The 23,662-nt window shown below is 35.3% G+C and overlaps 1 protein-coding gene across 7 annotated transcripts in view; it reads right to left on the bottom strand.

Moving 5' to 3' along the window:
* The window catches only part of DDHD1 (DDHD domain containing 1), an 81,708-nt gene that overhangs the window by 12,923 nt on the left and 45,123 nt on the right, over positions 1–23,662 (bottom strand). For all 7 annotated transcript variants that reach the window (XM_032875360.1, XM_032875363.1, XM_032875364.1 and 4 more), the window contains 5 exons: positions 20,495–20,601; positions 14,984–15,090; positions 6,918–7,180; positions 5,236–5,311; positions 271–420 (listed from right to left, as the gene is read on the bottom strand). In XM_032875360.1, the coding sequence (XP_032731251.1) occupies positions 271–420; positions 5,236–5,311; positions 6,918–7,180; positions 14,984–15,090; positions 20,495–20,601 (703 nt within the window). The remainder of the gene's footprint in view (positions 1–270; positions 421–5,235; positions 5,312–6,917; positions 7,181–14,983; positions 15,091–20,494; positions 20,602–23,662) is intronic.

The following is a 23,662-nucleotide window of genomic DNA, read 5'->3' as shown; positions in this document are numbered from 1 at the left end:
TAATGGCTTGACAGTCGAGAAGACTGCTGTTCCAGGAATTAATTGTCCAGAGATAATATTTTTCATTATGCTCTTACACTATAGCATAAACACATCATCTCTACCTAAATTAACCAAAACACAAACATCTTAAAAATATGAACCTATGAAAATATAATCAGATAAATGAATTCATTTCTCATTAGTTCAGTTGTACCTTGCAATATTTCTTAGAGGGTCTTTAAGAATGATTTAATATTGAGAGGAAAAACATCTACAACTGCAACTCACCACTGGATCTGTTGGATGAAAAATATTTAGTAACCGGTTACAAATTTCTCTGGGCAAAATATGGTCTTGACTTCCAGTGTTTCCTGGGCGGATGCCACGCAATGCCAAGAAAACTGCTAGTGGAGATCCCATGCAGAAGAAATTCTCAACCTAAAATGATAGTTATCTTAAATTTTAAAACCGGTGAAGGGTTTTTCAGCAGAATTTGGACACAACATAATACATAGTAAAAATGTGAATAATAAAATTATCGTCAAATAGAAGTCTTCTTTTCACGAGCTTGGTTCAGATGGCATCTGCAATTATTTGTTAATTATATGCCAACCATTAATTATTCTAAAAATCTATTTTCAGAAGCAACCTTCATTTTTCTTAACTCAAATAGAAAACAATGAATGAGAAGGAGGAGGAAGACCTTCAGCTTCTTAGCTTCACTGAGCTACTGTTTTGGGTAATATTCTAGGTTCTGTGAAGTCTATGGAGACCACTGTGTAGAGCTTCTGGGCTCAGAGTTTACAACCCTGCGCGGGAGGCAGAAAAAACAAATGAAGAGAGGGAAAGATTGCTATAAGAGAGTAAAGAAAGGAATAATTCCAACTCTGAGGGTGTTTATACAGGAAGAAGCATTTCCCCCCACACACTGTGTGAAGTTTTTTTTCTTTTAATTGCAGTGTAAAGAACAGTGTTTATTAGTTTCAGGTTTATAGTATAGTGATTCAACAACTCTGAACATTACTCAGAGCTCGTTACAGTAAGTGTCTTCTTAATCCCCTTCACCTAGTTCACCCATACCCCCTGCCCCCACCTCTCCTCTGGCAACTACCAATTATTTCTCTGTATTTAAGAGTCTATTTGTCTTTTTGTCAATTTGTTTTGTTGAATTCCACAAATGAATGAAATCATAATGGTATCTGTCTTTCTCTGACTGACTTGTTTCACACAGCATTATATCCACGAGATCCATTCATGTTGCTGTAAAAGGCAAGATTTCATTCTTTTTTATGGCTAATATTCCATGGTGTGTGTGTGTATATCTATCTATATATCTGTATATATATCTATATGCATATAGATATATGTATCACATCTTCATCCATTCATCTATTGATGGACATTCACGTTTCTTCCATTATTTGTTTATTGTAAATAATGCTGCAGTAAACATAGCGCTGCGTATCTTTTCAAATTAGTGTTTCTGTATTCTTTGGGTCTGTACCCAGTAGTGGAATTACTGGATTGTACGGTAATTCTATTTTTAATATTTTGAAGAACCTCCATACTGTCTTCCATAGTGGCTGCACCAGTTTGCATTCCTACCAACAGTCCATGATGGTTCCTTTTTCTCCATATCCTCACCCACACTTGCTGTTTCTTATGTTGTTAATTTTAGCCTTTCTGACAGGTGTGAGATGGTATCTCATTGAGGTTTTGATTTGCATTTCCCGGGTAGGGAGTGATGTGGAGCACTTTTTCATGTGTCTGTGGGCTATCTGTATGTCTTTTTTGGAGAAATGTCTGTTCATGTCTTCTACAGAGGAGGAAGCATTCACCTTGGCGATAAAAGGTAAAAAGGATTTCTGCATTTGGAGCTGCATCATTGGGGCCAGAAAGGACATTTGAGATTGACAGAATCACTGTGAACTAAAGCAGAGGCAGGAGAAAATCTGGCTCAATTTAGAAAATAGAAGTAGTTGGACAGAGTTGAAAAATTGCATGTCAGGAAAATGTAACTTGGAATGAGAATGTATGGAACCTTGACTATTTGACTAAAAAAAGTAGGACTTAATTGATTTTGTAGGTATTAAAGAAAAACAGGATTTGACCCATGTTTTAGGAGATTAGTAAACCTGGTAGTATTGTGTGGATGAACTGGAAAACAGAGTCTGATGACTCAGAGACGAGTTAGGAAACTACTCAAAGTGCTTAGGCAAAAGATAATTTGAACTGGGCCAGGACAAGATGTTCCATTCAGAAATGGAAATGGGAGGGGAGAGGGTGCAATCGACATGACTGAATGGAGATGGGGATGAGGAATGAGTCAGCAGCAAGTTACAAGCTTTGGGTCTGGCTGACTGGGAAGACAGTGGTTCCATTTACTGTAACAGGAAACTCTAGGTAGTCCTGCTTTTGTTCATATTAAGTCTGAAGTATCTGTAACATATCTAATAGGCAGAAATTTTAGAGTAAGAGATGTAGAGTTGGATATGTCCTCTCCCAAGTCTAGGTGTCACCATTACAGAAGTGACATGTAAAGCCAGAGAAGGGGTAAGATGGCTTAGGAACTGCACAGAGTAAGAAAGGGCTTTAGCTGGAAATAGGAGCAATGTCTACATTTGATTAGCAGGGGAAGGAGACTACAAAAGGGAGAGTGGAAAGAAAAGGAGAACCAGGATAATGCATTATACATGGAAGCCATGGGAGAGGGCTTCTAGAAAATTAGTGTGGTCAGCAGCACTGGATTATATACAGAATGTGACACCTCTTCCTCCTAAAGTCACCCTACATCTCTCATATGTCCCATTACCCTGATGCATGACACTCCCAATTCTCTCCTTCCCAACATCAAAGAAGTTATTCTAACAGACTCTAACACTTCTCCTCATGGCCTCCAATCTGGACTGCACTGTAACTATACTGTAACTAACTTGTTCTGGCACCAATTTTATGTACCTTTTATCTCCCCCCACCCCCACCACATCTGAAATGATTCCTCTTTTTTCCCAAATGAATCAATATTTATTTTGAAAATGGTACTTTTATGTTAAAGAATGTATGAGAAAGTTTTTGTTTTTAAAGGACTGGGTAACATCAACATGTCTGAGGGCTGAAGAAAATTAACTTCTCAATTAAAATTATAGGAAAAAGCATTTGAAATAGTGACACAGATGAAAACATTAATTTTGAAAGGATTAAGATAATTAAGAAAGGATAAAGATAAGAAAATAGTTGAGATAGAAGCTATGTAAATCCTTTTTTTTCTCTTATTCTCTCTCTCTTTGTAAATCCTTCTGCTATTTGATAGACACATGTACATACACACACGGCCTAGCAAAATGCTTTATCCTTTGGTCAGGCGTTTCATAAATGTTTGTAAAATTGCTAAATCCCTGGAATTAATAACTTTTCTTTATGATTGGTATGCAGGTCACAGACAAACACACCAAGTAATTATTCTAGGGGTAATGACTGCCTTAGTGAGATCTACATCCATCAAAGAACTTCAAAGGTGAAAAAGAGCTTCAGACATCTAGTCTAACCTCCGTGTCCATAGAGGAGCAAACAGATGAATTTGAGATTTTAAATGATTTGGCTGACATTACATAACCAGTTAGCAGCAAAGCTTCATGATCAGAAACAAAGTTTCCCACTCTCCAGACCAGTATTTTTCAAGTTTGTTTAAGTTCAGTGGTCACCTATAACAATTTTAATACCTGTATTCTGAAAGTAAATCCATCTACTCTGTTCCTCTTAGATCTCTGAAGTCCTAAATATTTGCCAGTTCATCAGATATTCCTTTTTAAATTTCAGATTTCTGTATTTTTTTCTCTATGAGTAATTAAATAACAATTAAAAATCCATATTACTAGATGACATGACTATGTTTTAGGAGAATACACGGTTAGTGTATAAGTTCTAAAAATATGGTATTAAATTTTGAGAACCAGGATATACTTGGTGGATCATACTCAACTCTCTAGTAAAAAACCCAGGACTTGAAATACAAGAGTTAACTTTTTCTATTAGATCAATTCTACATATTCAACACATTGGTCATATAATAATGGTGGTAGAGATGGAACTCAAATTCCAGGTGATGAGTCCAAAGACCATGCTCATACGGTTTTTAAATATAATTTTACCATGTGGCTTTTAAATGTGTTAAGTTTAAAAAGAAAACATTGTAAGTCATAGAGACATGCTCAGTAAGAAAATTCTTACTGCTTTAAAAAAAATGTCTACATTATTTCACTTAACCTGGATACTAAGTTCCTGTAATAAAGAGATTTCAATATAATACACTATCCCTGGGTATATATTCAAAAGCAAATGAATATTAGGGAAGTTATGCCATGCTCCATTTAACATTGCAAACAAGTTCTCTTATTCAGTTATAGACTGTGTCCTTTCCAACAGTCAGGTCAATGTCCACATCTCTGTCATTCTTTATTCTTCTAAACCACTGCTTTCAACAGCTCCATTCTGAAGCTCAAGAACCCTGAAAAGTTTCCCACTGTCCAGTGAAATATAAGTTCTTCATTTCTGGCTTTTCCTGTAAACCACAGCCCACTGCCCGATCCTATGCATTCTAGCTAAACTGTTTTGCCTGCCCCAAACTAACCACATACATCCCCATCTTTTGTTTTTGTCATACACTGCTCATTGAGTGAAATGCCAGTTCTCCAGCCCTAAAATCGCCACTGATTATACTTCTGCTTATTTTTCTTATCAGTCACAACTAGCTGGTTACTAAGGCTTATTAATTCTAAATACTAAATATTTCCCAAATCTCTTTCTCTTTTCACTATTTGAGATTATCTCATGTTTCATGAGGTACTATGAAGTCATACTCCACCACACCTTTGTTATGCCGTTTCTTTTACACGGAATAGCAATTCTCCTTTCCTCCACTCGGCAAGATCCAATTTACTGAGATCAAGTACAAATGTCATTCCTCTGCAAACCTTTCCAGGCAAAATTAAAACCCCTCTCTCGTGTATGTATCGTTCTATACACTGCTAATAGTACCAATAACACTGTGTTACAGATCCTGAGGGTTGGGAACCATCTTGTCCATTCTTTTCCTTGTAGAACCCCCAAATTAGCAATGTCCAACACACTGTATGTGCTCAATATACTCATTTGAAAGAAAAATTCAGATCTCACTTGAATGCTAATATCATGCTTCAAATGATGTTTGAAAAGAAACTGAGATAAATAATGAAAATCTCATCTCTCTTTCCTTACCTTAAATTTTAAGGCAGGTGTTTGTGTCATGGATGATGCCTTCAACCCATGTAGCCGTTCTTCTATTTCTCTCAGCCTAGAAAGCAGTATGAAATTATGAATGCATATTTATACTTATAATTTCATAAATATTAGATGCTCACTAGTTCACTCAAGAAAATGATGGCCCATTATCCAGTTCCTCAAATTAATCCCTATTGACAGTATTTAATAAATGCACCTGCTGTGGTCTATAAATGGTTATAAAATGATTAGTGAAACTAGCCCTACTCTTCATAATAGCTGCTGTTAGTAGCTTTTTGGGAGGATCCTTCAGAAAAACGTGAGGCAAATACAAGCATATATACATCTTAAAAAAAAAAAAAAACCACACTGAATGCTCATACCATATACACTATTCTATGCCTTTTTTTCTACATTTAATAATGAATCTTGGAGGTCTTTTCATTTCATTGCCTCCTGATCTACTTCAGTCTTGTAACAGCTGTGTAATTGTCCTTCAAACAAATCAACCACAGTTTATTAATACTCTGCTGATGAACATTTGGGTTATTTTAATTTTTCCCCATTATAATGTTCTATATCTACTTACAATTAATAAAGAACAGAACCAAATTTTATTTTAAAGGTGCAGTTCACTTTCTAAACTTTTTTTTTTTTAGATTATTTATTTATTTATTTGACAGACAGAAATCACAAGTAGGCAGAGAGGCAGGTAGAGAGAGAGGAGGAAGTAGTCTCCCCGCTGAGCAGAGAGTCATGATGCGGGGCTCGATCCCAGGACCCTGGGATCATGACCTGAGCCAAAGGCAGAGGCTTTAACCCACTGAGCCACCCAGGTGCCCCTAAACTTTTTTTTTACTGGATTTTTTTTTTTTTTTAAATCTCAAATGCTGCTCTGGGCTTGGCTTTTATTTTCTTTCAAAACTATCAATTATTTTGACACTACAAAATTTACATATCTAGCCTATGGTATTTAATAATATTATAAATGAAATCCTTAGACAACTTCTATAAGACTAAAACAAATCCAAGGCTTCTGGAATAAAAGTTTTAGTCAACTAAACTCTTTGTTTTTATATGATGCTAATTATCAAAATCAGTGGCTTTTCACTGCTCCACTAGAATTGATGAGATGCATTAAGAGGACAAAGAAGAGCAGAGCATGTAACTAACTATAGAAGAAGATAGGAATGTGTTAAAGAATTATAAGATAGTATCAGGAAGGCCACAAGTGATCAAGTAACTGTAAATCTGTGAAAAAAGTTATTTGTCAAGGAAAAAAAGAGTTTTAAAATTATTTTCAGAATAATAAGACAAAGGTCCATCTCTAAGATTTGTAAGAACTACAAAGGATTATAAACTGGTAAACACTTTAGATAAGGATTCTGTGTGGTGACTCAGCTTGGAATAAGTTTTAGATTTCACTCCTAATAAATTGAAGAAGAGATGGAAGGAAAAAGTAGATGGTGACCAAACAACTTATTTTGTGCTACTGGAACACACATGAATTAACATGAAAATTAACAAAACAGTCTCTAGCTGGTCAGGCGTGTTCTCTAATAATCTTCGCACTCCGAATAATATATTTTTCTTTATCATGAAAATCTTACAGTGCTCTCATAAGAAGTCGAGTAATTTCCCAAAGACTTAAAATGCTTTGCAGAGACTAGGTATTTTACCGTCGTTTTGTTATATAGAGTTCATCCAGCAGATGTCGCTCTTCATAGCTCATCCACCGTTCATCTGGCAACTCTTCTTCCTTCTGCAGCAACTGTTCATAGAGCCGAACCGGATTCCAGCCAGTCATTATGTCATAAGTGATTACACATCCCAAAGAATGTGACACTATTGAGACTTTACCCCCTTTTTCTTCAAAGTCTGGATTCCGAGAACAGAAAAGGGAATATAATCGATTCAGCTCTTGCTGAAGGCCTTTAACTAGCTGTTTGAAATAAGAAAACATTATCATATTAGAGTAGTCACTGACTTTGCTGTAGACTTTATCTCTAAACTCAAATATATTAGGAAAGAAAAACAGACATTACTGGCCAAATATGTCTAGGTCATTAAAATTAATTCAGGTGCTTTAAAACCTTGCAGAAAATGAAGAAAAGTATGCATAATGTGTAATCCATCTCATCACTAAAGAATAAAGGCAGATATACCCACCTGGAACTTTTCACAGTCCTTATACCAACTATATGAACCAGCAGTTTCATAGATTAAAAACAAAAAGTTCCATGCAGATTCCCATATGTTTTCCAAAGAGACCCTTAAAATTTTTTCTTCACTGCAACCTACTCATATGCTACTCTAAATTTTTATACCTTGTAGTTTTAAGGTATAGTGTATTTTAGATAAAGAATTTATCTAAGTTTATGCCAATAGATGTGCCAACATACATACTATTTCATTATGCATTTAGATAAGAGTAATGTAAAGGCCATCGTATGATTGAAAAAAAGCTAATGTTGATCTACTTGATATTCCAACATTCCTATTAAGTTGGCAGTATGGATATGAGTAAAAAGTTATTTTATGTGGCTGCTAAGCGGGGCTTTTTAAGGTGTAAGGTGGGAAGTATCTTAGTCATTTTTCTTTGCAAAATTGCTTCCTTTGAAATTTAGCTTTAACAAATATTAACTGAAATATTCCATAAGGTCAGAAAAATGTTTGTTACCCAGCCCATACTGGGTCCTGACCTGAGTTTTAAGGCAGTCCTTGCCTCTTCTTTTCATCGCTTACTACTATTTGAGTATAAATTTCCTGCTTGATACTAACTGAATTCCTCATTTCAATACTTCTTAATATGCCTATCTACAATTACGTGTTACTTCTATTTTTGGTCTTGTTATTCTATCTCAAGAGTTAACTAGGCTCCACTAGATTTTACTGAACATTTCTACCTCTGACATTAACTGAAAATCATTTGGGCATCCATGCTTGGCAGGATTAGCAGTGACATGAATGAAGGCAAGGTGCTCTCTCATGATTGCTGGCATCACAGACTCTACAGTGCAATACGGAGGTCTGCTTAAGCTACTGAAAGCTTGTGTTGGGTCTGATGACATATTCATCCAATGAAGGAAGAGGAGGATAGGAAGAGCTGCTAGCATGTGGAAGGGTGATAAGCTGCCTTTTTTTCTAGGGAGAAATGGAAATGTTTTACTTTAATTGGACATTTCAATTTTTTTCTTGGGAAAAGCCAACTCAAATTTTCAAAGTGCATCAGAATCACATGGAGGGCTTATGAAGGACAGATTGCTAGGCTCCAATCCAGACTGTCTGATTCAGCAGTTCTGTGTACCGCATTTTAGGAACTACTATACTGCCTTAGTGGCAAATGCATATAAAAACCTTCTAAGACATGGGTTGTAGATAATTACAGTCAATATAGTTTAAAGAGTATGCACCGTGATATGAATATTATAGGGCTCTGTTCAAAGGGAGCTATAGTGTAGTGCTTTGGACTTAGCTTTGAGAAGATTATCAGGAAACCCTTAAAATTTGTAATTTTCTTGATTTATAGTCTACATGAAAGGAAGTCCAGAAAAAGCTAATGTATAGTCAAGATAAATTCCTTCAAAAGCAACATTTGTTAACAGCTTTACTTTTGAAGTCCTTGATTTTAAGACACACCATGTAAATCTAGACACACTAAAAGACAAACACTTAAGTACTCTGGCAAAAGGTATCGAATCTTTTGTTTTAAAATACCACCTTCCCCATAAAAATTTAAAAATTAAAAAAAGGGGAAAGATCTACCAGCATCTCTACCAGTGATTAACCTATCTCATATAAAAAACTTTAAAAGCATTTCTCACTATACCCAATACTTCATTAATCATATATGGATAACAAAACAAGGATAAATATCCAAGACAGAGAAAGTCTATTTGATGTTAAAATATTTCACCATGGAATGAATACACAGAATGCACAGTTTCTGAAGAGCTGATGCTTTCATTTGTTTTAATAATTGTATACTTGAATAGAAGTGGTCTTCATGTTTCCTTATTAGAACATATCTAGATATGGTAGCATTTTTAATCTTTGCCCATATATATACAGGAATGTTTGTGTTCCAAAACATTATGATCTTGAAAGCCAAGTTTAAACAGTTGTATACAACCTTAGGATGGATAAACCATCCAGTCAGCAGCAAAAGGAGAACTCTATCTCTATTTTGTGTCCATAAAGTCAACACTATTTAGGGTTTTTTCTCCTTCTCTTCACTGATCCAATTATATATATACATATTTTTTTTCCAATTATATTCTTCCAGCTATGATCCCTTTGTGACCAAGTATATTCTTTTGAGATATATGAACCACGATTAATGATATACCACCCTGTGATATTAATTTATTAATTCTACAATATTATCTAATCAACCTCTTACATGGTAGGTAACTGATGGGTTTTCAGAAGCTTAAGAGTTTTTAATTTTCATATCTGCTTAGAAGTTAAAATTTATGAAGAAAATCAACTGAAAAGGAAAAAGTCATCAGTTTCAAGAGAGAATCCAAACTGACAAAGTATGGCTAAAGAATATAATTAGTCCTTTGTCCTTCTCTCTGCTTTAGGAAATTTTAATGAGAAAAAGTAATTTACAGAGTTTTAGTCATATGCAGCAGTTGAATGACTTTCAAGTAAAAATAACAAGAGATGGCCATGACCATTCTCTTTAAAATTCTTTATTTTTAAAAGTCATTGAAAAGAGAGTTCAGATGTACAAGATATACAGTTCTCTCTGGATTTTTCATGTTACTTTATTTAGGGTTAAAAGTCAGGGCCGAAGAGTCTCTGATGAGGTCTCTGTAGTCTGGATTAGTTTCCTTTTTTGAAAAAGGACTTTCCTTGGAAAGTATGACCTGAGAAACACTAAAAGTTTTCCCTTAACTATGGCTTTTTAATGATTATTGGCACAATCACTAATTAGGGTCCTCCCATGAGCATTTCACAATTTCCAGTGAAAGGGGAACTAAGAGATGATCTAATTAAACTGCTGTGAAGGCAGGAGTATCTTCATTGGCATCCTGGTAAGTTGCTCAGCATCTACCCCAGTGAGTATCTCCACTCTAAGGTGGACACTTACAGTTTTTGCAAATTTTTTCCAGTTTATTATGCTATAATTGACACATAACATTGTATAAGTTTAAGGTGCACAACATAATGATTTGATATATGTATAAATTGTGAAATGATCACTACAAATAAGTTTAGTTAAAATACATCACATTATTTACAATTTTTTTCCCTTGAGACATTTCTATTTTTTTTTAAGGCAGCTTTAGTTACTTACAAAGTTCTTCATTAGTAAACAAACATGTTCCTTTCCATATTTTCTATCACTGATCCTTATTCACTTCCTAGAGTTAACAGAATAAGTCTATTTCTTTTTTTTTCTTAAATGGGAGCCCTTGGAATACATAAAGACAGATAATTAATCACAACTGGAGAATCTAAGGATGAGGAATTGTACTGGGAACTTTATGTACATTACATCTTTATTCCTCATGACAACTTTATCAGTAGGTATGTTGTGTTCATTTTATAAGCAAGGAAGCTGAGAAAGTGAGAAATTTGGTCTCAGGTCACACAGCTAGTTAAGTGACAGGTTTTGAATGGCATCTATTTTAACTGAGAGGACGGAAAAAAGACTCTTTCATATGCCTATTGAGTAAACTAAATAAGGTTCATTCACCGGGCATGATATAATTCTCTAAAGAACTCCTGATTGCTGTTATTTATCACTACTTCCTTAAGGAAACATATACAGTTTAAAAAATAATTTAACCTAGGGGCGCCTTGGTGGCTCAGATGGTTGGGCATCTGCCTTTGGCTCAGGTCATGATTTCAGGGTCCTGGGATCCAGCCCCATATCAGGCTCCCTGCTCAGTGGAGAGCCTGCTTCTCCCTCTCCCCTTGCTTGTGCTCTGTCAAATAAATAAAATCTTTAAAAAGAAAAAAAAAATTTAATCTAGAATTCTAGCTAACATCAACCCTGTGCTAAATGGTTTGATTTGAAGAATCAGCTTTCCTTTCTTAACATTAAGAACAATTTCTGCTTGCTTCTCACTAAGTTTTCTTTTGTTTCTTCACAGTATTTCCCTAATGGTATCACCTGGGGAACTGTTAAAAAACACAAATTCACAGGTTCTACCTCAGACCCACTGAATCAGAATCTCCAGAGAGGAGACCTTGGAAACCATTTTTTTCATTCCTTCTCTTAACCTTTTACCTGGAAATAATTTCTAATTAATAAAATGTTGCAACCCCCCCCAAACCAAAAACCAAACAAAAAAACACAACTCTTCAAAGATCATCCACATATCCTTTCTCAAAGGTTTATCCATTGTTAGCATTTTATCATTCCTTCTGTTTCTGTAGCACACACACCACCCATGTACATTTTTTTTTGTGAACCATTTGAGGATATATTACATACATCATCGTCCTTTATCCCCTAAATACTCCAGTATTTACTTCCTAAGACTAGGAATATTCTCTTCCTTACTAATAGTGTAGTAATCGACTTCATAAATTTACTTTGACATAACATTTCATTTAATCTGATCTACCATCCACCTTTTGTCAGATGATTTAATATCCTTGGTAGCACTTCCCCCCATCCAGGACAAGTTATGGTCTAGGATGAGATGTATTGAGCTATTGTATCTCTTTAGCCTTTAATCTGGCACATTCTCCACAGCCATTCTTCATCTTTCACAATATTTACATTTTAAAAGAACATAGTCTCATTCTTACTTTATTTGAACTTCCTCATTCTATGTTTGCTTGATGTTTCCTAATGACTGGAGTACTGCATAAATGATGTTGTGTCCTCTGAGTGTCCCTCTCAACACCCAGTAAAGGTGCTGTCTAATTTCTCCACTCTATGCCTGTTCTTTAACTAATATGCAGTGAGGATATACTTTAAGACTATTCAAATATCTTGTTCCTCATCAAAATAAGGCCCTCAATGAAGCATTCATTGACGAATCTTGCCCAAGCCTCTTTACCTTATCTTACCACGACAGCTGCAAAATGAGGATTTTCCTCTAGCATTCCTCCCACGTTTTTCAGAAACCCCGTTGCATTTATGGTGGGCACAGTAGCTTTCTCCCTCATTGTTTATCTATGTGTAATTGATTCGGATTATGAATTTTTTAGTGATTTTATAACTTCTTATATTATCCTTATTATAATTCTATATTAAAACAACTACTACTAATTCCTTATAAGTAATAATAATTACTTGATTATTTTGGTGCTCAAATTGTTCCAGCTTTGGCCAGTGGGATCTGCTTCTTTAATTTGGCTCCTATGTCCTTGTGACCCGCTCCATGATTCTTCCAAGCATTTTCCTACTTTCTGTCATGACAAGTTGGTTCTAGCTTTGATCTGTATCTATCCTACTCCAGGCCTGGAATCAGCCATTTTCCCAAGGAAACCTAGTTCTTCTTAGAAGGTAATAGTAGTACAGGAGAAAAAGATGCCGGTGCTAGGTGTGCTCATTAGATTGGGGTATCCTCGCTTCTTGGCCCTTTTAATGCACACGGGTGGGAAATATATGCACGCATATATACACATATACATTTAATATATAGCTATCTATACACACATATTTTCAAAATCATGAATTCATATTTATGAGACCTTTAATTCCAATAACCCCCTTGAGACCGTTTTTTTGGCCTGTATTTTTAATGAGTACTCCAAGTAATTGTTCTAGTTAAGGATGTCTGGGAAATGTTGCTCAAGAATGAAGACAAATCTCAGCCACAAGTTCTCTGGTGCTTTTCCACAAAATTCAACTGGATTAAAAGACAAACTAATTTAAAACGCTTGGTGTTCTTGGGGCACCTGGGTGGTTTAGTTGGTTAAGTAGCCCAGGTCATGATCTCCGGGTCCTGGGATGGCTGCATTAGGCTCCCTGCTCAGTGGGGAGCTGGGGAGCCTGCTTCTCCCTCTCCGTGTCCTAACCACTGTACATGTGGGCTTGCTCTCTCAAATAAATGAATAAAATCTTGAAAAAAAAACAACAACAAACCACTCTGGGTGTTCTCTGTTTCATTTATCTTAGTTATCAGTTTCTTCTTTCACCTGAATATCTGTTTTATTCAATTCCATTCTGAAGATAATTATTTTTGGAGATAAAAGAGTAAAATAGAAAGTGACTACTTTCTCAGTCATCACTAGCCAATGGTCAGAGCTTTGAGTCTGATACTTTTCTCTTTCTAGTTTTTCCTGTTATAAATGTCAACTTAAAACTTTTTTTTAAAAAGCTCTTAATATTAGTTTTGGGGGACAGGCCTCAGAACATTTTACCCTTAAACATTCAGGATACCTTCTTAGGAAACCTACCAACCATATACCTGTGTGTGTGTATAAGGTATACTTATGCTTTATGAGGGTGTGTGTGTGTGTATATGTTATATGCTCTCAGCCATTCTCTTTTTTTTCCCCTTACTGGTTTCACCTGAAATACTATAGTTCAATTTCCTAACCTTAAGGGCCAACAATGGGTATGAACATATCCAACAATGGATACGAACATGTAAATTATCAGTATTTTACTTCATGAACCAGGCTTTCCTTGTTGGGTTAGAATGAGGTCTTGTATAGTTTCTTTTTACTGTTTATTATACTTTCTTTTACTGCTATCAAGCAGATCAAGGCAGACTTTGCCCCAGACTGGGACATGACAATGAGGGGATATAGAAAGAGGAATGGTGAAAAATCCTGAGGGGATGGCAGCCCAAAGAGAAGGCTGTTCTGTGGCACTTAACCTAACATATTTTTGTAGATATACAAGGGATATCATGAGTGAAGTCAGGGATGACTCTGAACGAAAAAATCAGAAATGAACTGGCATGGAGAAGTGCAGAGCAGCTCTACTGGTAACTACTCCCTCACCAGTTTCTTCATCTTTTGAGTGAGAATACTAAGTATACCTATTTCATAGGGTTTTTATGAGCATTAGGCAAGCTAACACATGCTAGGTAATTAATAAGGTTATTCCTATGAAACAGAATTCTTTTTTTCTTACCAATAAAGTGACAAAATGTATTCAGTGGAGAGTCCCTCATCCCTCTGAATAAATTTTTACCCTTACCCCAGGGTTATTTTTGTGATGCATCAGCAACATTACTATTTAAGGACAAATTTATGACAGAAATGACACAATAAAAGCAAGTCTATTACAAACAAAAAACTTGAAGGAAATTTCTTAAGTGTCTAAAACTTTTTCATGAGGACAATAATTACAGTCATAATTAATAAGATTTATGAAAACTGGTATTTTTCAAAGAGCTGTTTTCTTTTTTAAAAGATTTTATTTATTTGACAGAGAAAGAAAGCACAAGCAGGGGGAGCAGCAGAGGGAGAGGGAGAAGCAGGCTCCCCGTGGAGCAGGGAGCCCAGTATGGGGTTCGATCCCAGGACGCTGGGATCATGATCTGAGCCAAAGGCAGACACTTAAACGACTGAGCCACCCAGGCACCCCCAAAGAGCTGTTTTCTAACTAATCTCTGACTTCCAAGATTATCCATTTTATTAAGGGTTTCCCAATGTGTAGTTTGGAGATAATCAAACTTATAATTAAATACAGGCTATTAAGTTAATGGATTCCTGTCAATTCTCAATTGCTTATATAAAAAAAGCGCATGAAAATTTAAAATTCAGGACACATATCACTCTAAAAAATAGCCAACAGCAACAAGATAATCATGATACTTACTTCATCTCTATAAAGTGGGCTAGTATAATACATTATGTCCATTGCACTACTGTTCAGCATATCCCTTAAGCCGCGTACTTTGTCAGGAGTAATGGAATCAACAGTGTCTACAAATTAAAAAAAAAAAAAATTAAACTTACAGAAGATCTTTGTTTAAGCTCATGTTTAAAAATTCAAGAGTGGCTTTGGCTCTAATGAACCTTCCCTTCTTGCAAAATGCTGAAAAAAACAAAAACAGTAGAAGACTAAAGGGGACACAGGAAGAAAAGGAACATTAAGGATGAAAACCATTATCAAATCTATAAAGATTTACTAATTTTTCTTATGTAATGGCTTTTGCATGACATTTAGGGGTACCCAGAGCAAAAGCAGGCCATCTCTGTTCTTGGAACAAGTGTTAAGGGACACAAACTCACTCTTCCTGTACCTCTTTTTCTGTTTCCTTTCTCTTCTTTGGCCTCTGTACCTTAGGCCTGGCAATACCCATGTGGAATGCTCACCGCCACTGGTAGCAAACCAGCAACAAATTAAAAAGCTTCCCTATGCTTTACATACACCTCTCTTTAGTGAACCCAAGATCCTACGGGCAAAAGCTGCAAAATTATAAATACACACAAAGCCAAATCAGCAAAGGTCCTCTACAGTAAACAAGGTCAAGTTGGTATAATTTGCTTTTGAAAAAAGAAAGTCACGTACACTGCACTGCAAACAATTTAGTATTCATGAATTAGAGCTAACCCGTGGAAATTCTATCTTGGGAAGCTTGTTCTCCGAAATGCCTAATGAAATGATCGGAGATAGAGGAAACTTTGCATTTCCCACAGAAATACAAAGAAGCCCTATACTTGGATGAACATCATAAAATGAAAGCACATTTAGGCAGGAGAAGGATTGTATTTTTAGTCTAGTGCAGCTTCTTTTATCTTCCAGTTTTTCACTGTATTGGTTTGTTTTTATTTATTCCCTACTTTAATACAATCTAATAATGACTGGAATAATGACAATCTAATAGTGACAATGATTCAAGCAAAAGCTAGAAGTCCTCTCAACGATGGAAAGGATATGGGTAGCACAACCCATTTTTAAATTGTAAAAGTGAAAGACGTGAATACCATACTGATATGAAGAGTTTCAGTGCATTTTAATGCATTTCCAAAAAAAAGCTTTTACTGTGAAATACACACACATATAAAGAAATTTAATATATATGTGCATCTGAGAGAATAATTTATATATGGGAAAACATGTTTCTGCCATCTAGCGTAAGAATATTGCGAGTTATCTCTGAAACTCACAGTATATCCCCCTAAATGATCACACGCCTCTCCCTAAGTAACCATCAATAAGAAGCTGGAGCTACACTCTTGCTTTACAGGTTTATAAATCTACTATAGGTTCATTAATATTAATAACTTCAGCCAATTCTATAGCATTTACTATGTGACAGAGCCTAAATATTTTATTTCATTTTGTCTGTTTCTGAACACTATGTAAATTGAACTATTTCATTCCCGATAGTGTGCCTCTGAGATTCATTGATGTTGACCCATGTAGCTATAATCCACTCATTTTCACAGCTCTATAGTATTTCATACATGTCTAACAATGTACCCATTTTCCTTTGAAAAGAAGTTGGGTTGTTTTTAGTTTTTTTCTAATATAAACTATGCTAATAACTGTCGCACATGTCTCCTGGTACACATGTATAGGAGTTTCTCTAGGGTATATACATCTAGGAATGAAACTGCTGCGTCATAGGGCACATGCACACTCAACTTTGTAAGAATATAACAAACCACCTTCCAAAGCGATTGTACCAATTCACACTCCCACCAGTAGTCAATGAGAACTGTCAATGCTATACATCCTCACCAATATTTGGTATTGTTACTTTCTTAAATTTTTGCCTGAAAGCTGAAAGGTATTTCATTGTGTTTTTAACTTGCATCTCCTTGATTACTAGGAGAGATGTACATTTTATATTATATGAAAATATATAATTAAAAATGTATATTACAAAACACACACACATATATTGGGGTGCCTGGATGGCTCAGTGGGTTGAGCCTCTGCCTTCAGCTCAGGTTGTGATCCCAGGATCCTGGGATCAAGCCCTGCAAAGGGCTCTCTGCTCGGCGGGGAGCCTGCTTCCTCCTCTCTCTCTGCCTGCCTCTCTGCCTGCTTGTGATCTCTGTCAAATAAATAAATAAAATCGTAAAATACACACACACACACACACACACACATATATATACATTTATGTGTATGTACGTGTCTGCCTATCTATCTCCATTTAAGTTTCCCGCTCTTTATTCTGGATATTAAAGCTTTGGTGGTTATATCTGTTGTTCTGTTGCAAAATCTTCTCTGTTTGTGGCTTGTCTTTCATTTTTTATGTTGTTTATTGAGAAAAAGAAGTTCTTAATTTCAATCTCATTAGACTTACCAATGTTACTTTAGAGTTGTGTTTTTGTGCCATATTTTTTTTTCCTAATATGTTTAAAGTTTTGGCCTATGCATTTGATCTTCTGGAATGTGACGTATGAATCATTTTCACTCCTTCTCCCCCTACAGTAAGTGGTTATCAAGCACCATTTATGGGACAGGCCATCCTTTACCTCAGACTGTAATGTCGGCTTTGTCATACATCAGGTTTCCAAACTAAGCACAGATCTGTTTGAGAGGTCTCTACTCTGGTGCACAGCTCTGTTTGCCTATCCTCATGCCAATCTAAATAGTCTTAAATATAAAAATTGAAAAATAGTCCAGTTATCTACCAGGACATGACACACTCTCCACCCTCCTGTTCTGTATCTTGGCTATTTTTGGGCCTCTGATCTTTCTATAATAATTCTGGGATCAGCTTGTTAAGTTTTATGAAACTCTATTGGGATTTTGATTGGAATTACATGGAATCTATAGATCAGTTTGGGAGAATTAATATCTCTAGATATTGAACCATCTAATGTACAAAAAAGAACTTTCTATATATTTAAAAGTTGTATTGAATATCTTTTTTAAAATTTTAATATAAATATACATATTTTATTAGATTTCTATGAACATTGTATTTTTATGCTATTCTGAATAGTTTGTGCTGGTATACAGAAATGTAGTTATTTTTGCATATAGATATTTTATTTCACAATGTTGTAAACTACCTTATCATTTCTATTAATTTTTCCTTAGATTTTTTTGTTGTATATTCTGCATAGATAACCATAAGACCTGCAAATGAAAACATATCTTTCTCATCCCTTAAAACTATTTCTTTTCCTTATCTCATTATAGTGGTTAAGATATCAAACTGTGTATATGTTGTAAGAGTAGACATCCTTAGCTTGTTCCTAATTTAAAGGAAATGAATTTATCCCTTGAACACTAATGAGGACAATGATGGGTAAATACCTTTTATCAATATTTCTGAATTTACAAACAGTAAAATTCACTCGAGTTTTAATGCATATATGCTTTTGCATAACTACCAGGATAATCAGGATACAGAACTGTTCCATCACCCCCCAAAAATGCCCTTTTAAATTTAAACACTCCCTTAAACCCCTTCCCCATACCTTGCCCTACTTATCTCTTTATCTGGCTTTTCATTGTATCCTTTGTAACACCCTTTTAAATCAGTAAATGTGTTTTAAACTAGTGAATTTTAAACTAGTAAATGCTTCCCTGAGTTTTGTGGGTTACTTTGTGAATCTGGTCAATTATTGAACCTTAGAATGGGGGTCACAGGATCCCCCCTCCTCCAACTTACAGCCAGTCAGTCAGATACAAGTGACAATCTGGAATGTGTGAAGGCATCTGAAGCAGAGGGCAGTCTTTGGGGTCTGAGTCCTGAATCTGACTGCACTCTCTCTGGGGAGTTTGTGACAGAATTGAGTTAAATTGCAAGACACCCAGAATTGAAGAAATGGTTGGTATGGGAAAAAACTTCCATAACTTTTGTTATCAGAAGTGTTGAGAAGAGAAACAGTGGTGTTTTTCCTTTAGTTTCTCTCACTTAACATAATGCCTTGAGAGTCTATCACAGTAGTTTAAACCTGACAGAAAATTACAGGTTCCATTTTATTAAATGTTAGCTCACTCATATTGCCTACATTCTTGAGCAGCCTCAGAAATTTATCTGGGTAAATGGGAAAAGCCCAAAAGATAGTGTTAATTACACTAGAACCTTATATGTGAGCTCCAGCTGCTAAGAAGTCTTCTTCGATCACTAGCAATTTTTTTTTTTTTTTTTTGGAATTCATTACAACTTTGGATACCATTTAGGTTCATAAGCTAAAACTGACATTCCTAACTGACTATAAGATAGAATCACAGGCTTGGAATCATCCTTGGAAATCATCCAGGGAGGCAGGTTAGTGCTGTGATGAACAAGGGCTCTGGTATCATACAGATCTAGATTCTGTCTGCCGTTCTTAGTTAAACTCATTTACCTTTCACTGAGTTTCAGTTTCCTTATCAGTACAACAGAGAAAACAAAGTAGGTATATTTCAAGACATATGAGAAAATTAAATGAGAAAATCCATGCAGAATGAACTATGGAGTGCCAGGCACACAGGAAAAGCCCACAAACAGCAGCTGATGTCAAGTTTAGAACAACGCTTTCATTTTCCAGATTATGCAAATCATCAACTGAAACGTGCATCCTAATGGTTTAAAGATTAAAAAGTCACAACTTTGTGCATATTTTAGCTTATAACTCTTTAAGGAAGCAAACAAAAATGATTTTATTTAAACAAATATATTGTATAATTTCTCTATGTTAGATTATAATTTACCAGCCCAGGGAATGCAGGAACAAAAGAAAACAAAAAACCAGAGATTTTTATCTTCCAAATATAGGAAAAGAAAATTATTAGAAAGAAAATATAAGCTCATATGGAACTGTGGACCACAAATATTTTTAAAGTTGTCAATAAATCACTTTCTGTCAAAAACTTGAGACAATATTTTGTTCCCTCCACATGCTCCTCATCCCCCTTGCCCCGTCCCCTAAGCTATAGAAGGCATGCATGAAAACTGGGCTATCTGTGAAATCTACATGGTGATCTAAATCAACATATGTCAATATAATTATTTTAAAAATCAATCACAGACTCGTACTCCTGAAACAAATATTACATTATATGTTAATAAAAAAAGATAAAAAAATAAAAATCAATGGATTTTCTTAAATAATCTATAACAAAGAGTGACTATATCCCAAGACAACTAAATGAAAGACACTTTGTTCCCACTTTGTTGTCACTGATTAAATCACTTAATTTTTTTTTTTTTTTTAAAGATTTCATTTATCTATTTGACAGACAGAGATCACAAGTAGGCAGAGAGGCAGGCAGAGAAAGAGAGGGAAGCAGGCTATCCGCCGAGTAGAGAGCCCAATGCGGGGCTCGATCCCAGGACCCTGGGATCATGACCCGAGCCGAAGGCAGAGGCTCCAACCCACTGAGCCACCCAGGTGCCCCTAAATCACTTAATTTTTAAACAAACTGTACCTCCATCAAGAGTAAGTTTTGACCGCCACTCAACAGGCAGAAATTCAACATGTGTTGCGTGGTTGGAAAAATGCCTTTCTTCTATTTTTCTTGCAGCTTCTCTCATCCTAAAGAAAACAAAATAAAAACAAAAGAAAACATTATCAAAGTAACTTCTCATATGTACTTATATATAGGTATAAAATGTCTTTAATCATATCACTTTCACTTCTAACTTCATCCTATGTTTCAATCATTGTTACATTATGCAGTAATTTACAATACTAGGAAACCTGAATATTTCCCTAAATTTGTCACCTGTGATTTCAAGTATTACAAGCTTCCACCTTTTATACTAATTATATATACATAAATCTTCAGTAGAGAGGACAATGAATTTCCATCCTTCTGACATCACTCTGCTCCAAATATTAGCAAGTCATGGCCTGTCTAATTTCATCTATTCCTCCACTCGTTCTGTCCATAATATGAATTTTTAAATTTTATTTTTAAAATTAAGATACAGCAGAATTGGGTTCTTTTCCCTTTTGGTGTCAGTTGTATAGATCTGTGGTTAGCACCACAATTAAGATACAGACTAGTTCTATCATCCCCCCAAATTCTCTCACACACAGCCTTTAGAGTAGCACCCTTCCCCTATAATATTTTAAAAGTAAATCCCAGATGTCACATCATTTCACCTATAAATTGTTTTAGTAGCTATTTCTAAAACATAAGGAAAGCATAACCTATTCAGTACTATTATCACACCAAAACTTTTAACAATTTAATTTCAGCAAATATGTAGTTCAGTGGTCCCATTTTCTCAGTTGACTAGAAATGTTATTTTGTAACACAAAATATATTTTTACATTTGTTCGAATTGAGCTCCAAAGAGTCCCCCAGCCTTTAAATGTGGGGATACATTCTAAGACCCTTAGTGGATACCTGAAACTGCAGATAGTACTGAACCCTATCTATATGGTTTTTTCCTACCCATACACACCAATGATAGAGTTTATAAATTAGTCACCGTGAGAGCTTAATAACAATAACTAATAATAGAACACTTATAATTTAATGAAAGTTATATGAATGTGGTCTCTCTCTCAAAATTTTACTGCATTGTACTCATCCTTCTTGTGATGACATGAGATGATAAAATGCCTTTGCGGAGAGATGAAGTGAGGGGAATGATGTAGGCATTGTGACGCAGTGTTAGGCTACTATCACCTGCTTCCAGATGCAGATGACACCAGATAACAGACATCACGGAGAGTGAAACTGCAGATAAGGTGGGGGACTACTGTATGTTTGTGCACTGTAGTTGGTGGATATGTCTCTTATTCATCTCTTAATCTGTAGTTTCCCCTCACTCCTCTTTTGGGGGTGTTGTTTTGTAATTTATTTTTGTCTTGTAGAGTTCATCAGGGTCTTTTTTTTTTTTTTAAAGATTCTATTTATTCATCTGACGGACAGAGATCACAAGTAGGCAGAAAGGCAGCAGAGAGGGGGAAGCAGGCTCCCCGCTGAGCAGAGAGGCCGATGCAGGGCTCCATCCCAGGACTCTGAGATCATGACCTGAGCTGAATGAAGGCAGAGGCTTAACCCACTGAGCCACACAGGTGTCCTTGTTCTGTTACTCTTGATTCATTTTTAAAAAAACTATGTCAGACCAAACTTGCATTCCTGGGATAAATTCCACTTGGTCATAGTGTATAATCTTTACGTGCTGCTGGATTCAGTTCGTTGAGGATTTTTGTGTCCATAAGGAATACTCATTTGTATTCATAAGAGATACTGGTCTATAGGGGTTTTTTGGTTGTTTTGTTTTTTTCTCCTTATGGTAGCCTTTTTTTGGGAAGGAAGCTTTTTTATTATTAATTCAAATGCTTTATTTTTTAAATGGTATGTAGATTGTCTATATCTTCTTACTGATCATCAAATCAGTTTGATAGCAGGTATCTTTCTTGGAATTTGTCCATTTCATCTAGGTTATCTAATTTGTTGGCACAGAATTATACATAGTAATCCCTTATAATCCTTTTGATTTCTGTAAGGTCAGTAATTATGTCCCCTCTTTCATTCCTGATTTTAATAAATTGAATTCTCTCTTTTTTCTTGGTCAGTCTAGCTGCAGGTTTCTTAGTTTTACCGATCTTTTCAAACAGCCACCTCATTGCTTTACGACTGTATAGTTTCCATCACATAAACAGCCATAGTTTATCAACCAGTCTCTTACTGATGCACATTTGGGTAATTTCCCATTACACATAATGCTGCAAAGATGAGCTTTGGGCATACATCTTTAAAAAATATTTTTGCTGGTATTATTCTTGATCCAGAAGTTGTTTGCTGGATCAAAAAATAAATGCATATATAATTTTGACAGACATTCCCACATTCTCTCTTATTCATTGTAGTTTACCAGCAGTTTGAGAATGCCTATCACCTACAGTCTGGCTAAAGGAGAATACTGTCAAATTTTGATTTTTGCTCATCTCATGTCAATAAATGGCATCTTAGTGCAATTTTAATTTACATTTAATGAGCAAGGTTGAGCATTTCCTTTTCGGGGAATTAGCTGTTCACCTCTTTAGGCCATTTTCCTAAAAGGTAGCCAGATATTTTTTCTTTATTTTTTGAAGTTCCCTATATACTAAGGATATTAATTGTTTATCTGTGATATAAGCTGCACATAGTTTCTCTCAGTTTGTCTTATGTTTTTGTCAACATAGCTTTTTTTGGGAAAATATTTATCAATATTTTTCCTTATTGTTTCTGGATCAAGTCATAGTTAGAATAGTTTTCTTTATTCCTAAAGTGTAAAATAATTCAAACTCCCCTCAATTCCACCTTTTAAATGCATAGTATTTGTATGGCTTCATTTCTTACGTTTAAATGTGATCCAATAAAAATTATCTGAGTGTGAGAAATGGACCTAATTTTATTTTTTTTCCCTATGGTTATCTAGCTATACTACTACTATTTGTTAAAAAAGTCTATCTCCATTTCTAATATACTTTAAAAGGCATTATTTACAATATGATTACATTTTATTGATTATATAGCCCCAAAGTTGCCTTTAAAAATGTCTAAATATATTGTAGGTTGCCAAAAGGAAATCTGCTTCCTTTAACAGTACTGAAAATAAATGATAGCCAAAACTTCAGACTTGAATGCATGACC

This window comes from Lontra canadensis, unplaced genomic scaffold (genome assembly GCF_010015895.1).
Source record: "Lontra canadensis isolate GAN:19392208 unplaced genomic scaffold, GSC_riverotter_1.0 scaffold55, whole genome shotgun sequence".
NCBI lineage: Eukaryota > Metazoa > Chordata > Mammalia > Carnivora > Mustelidae > Lontra > Lontra canadensis.
Note: the sequence above shows the minus strand (reverse complement) of the source record. Positions and strands in the feature narration are given on the sequence as shown.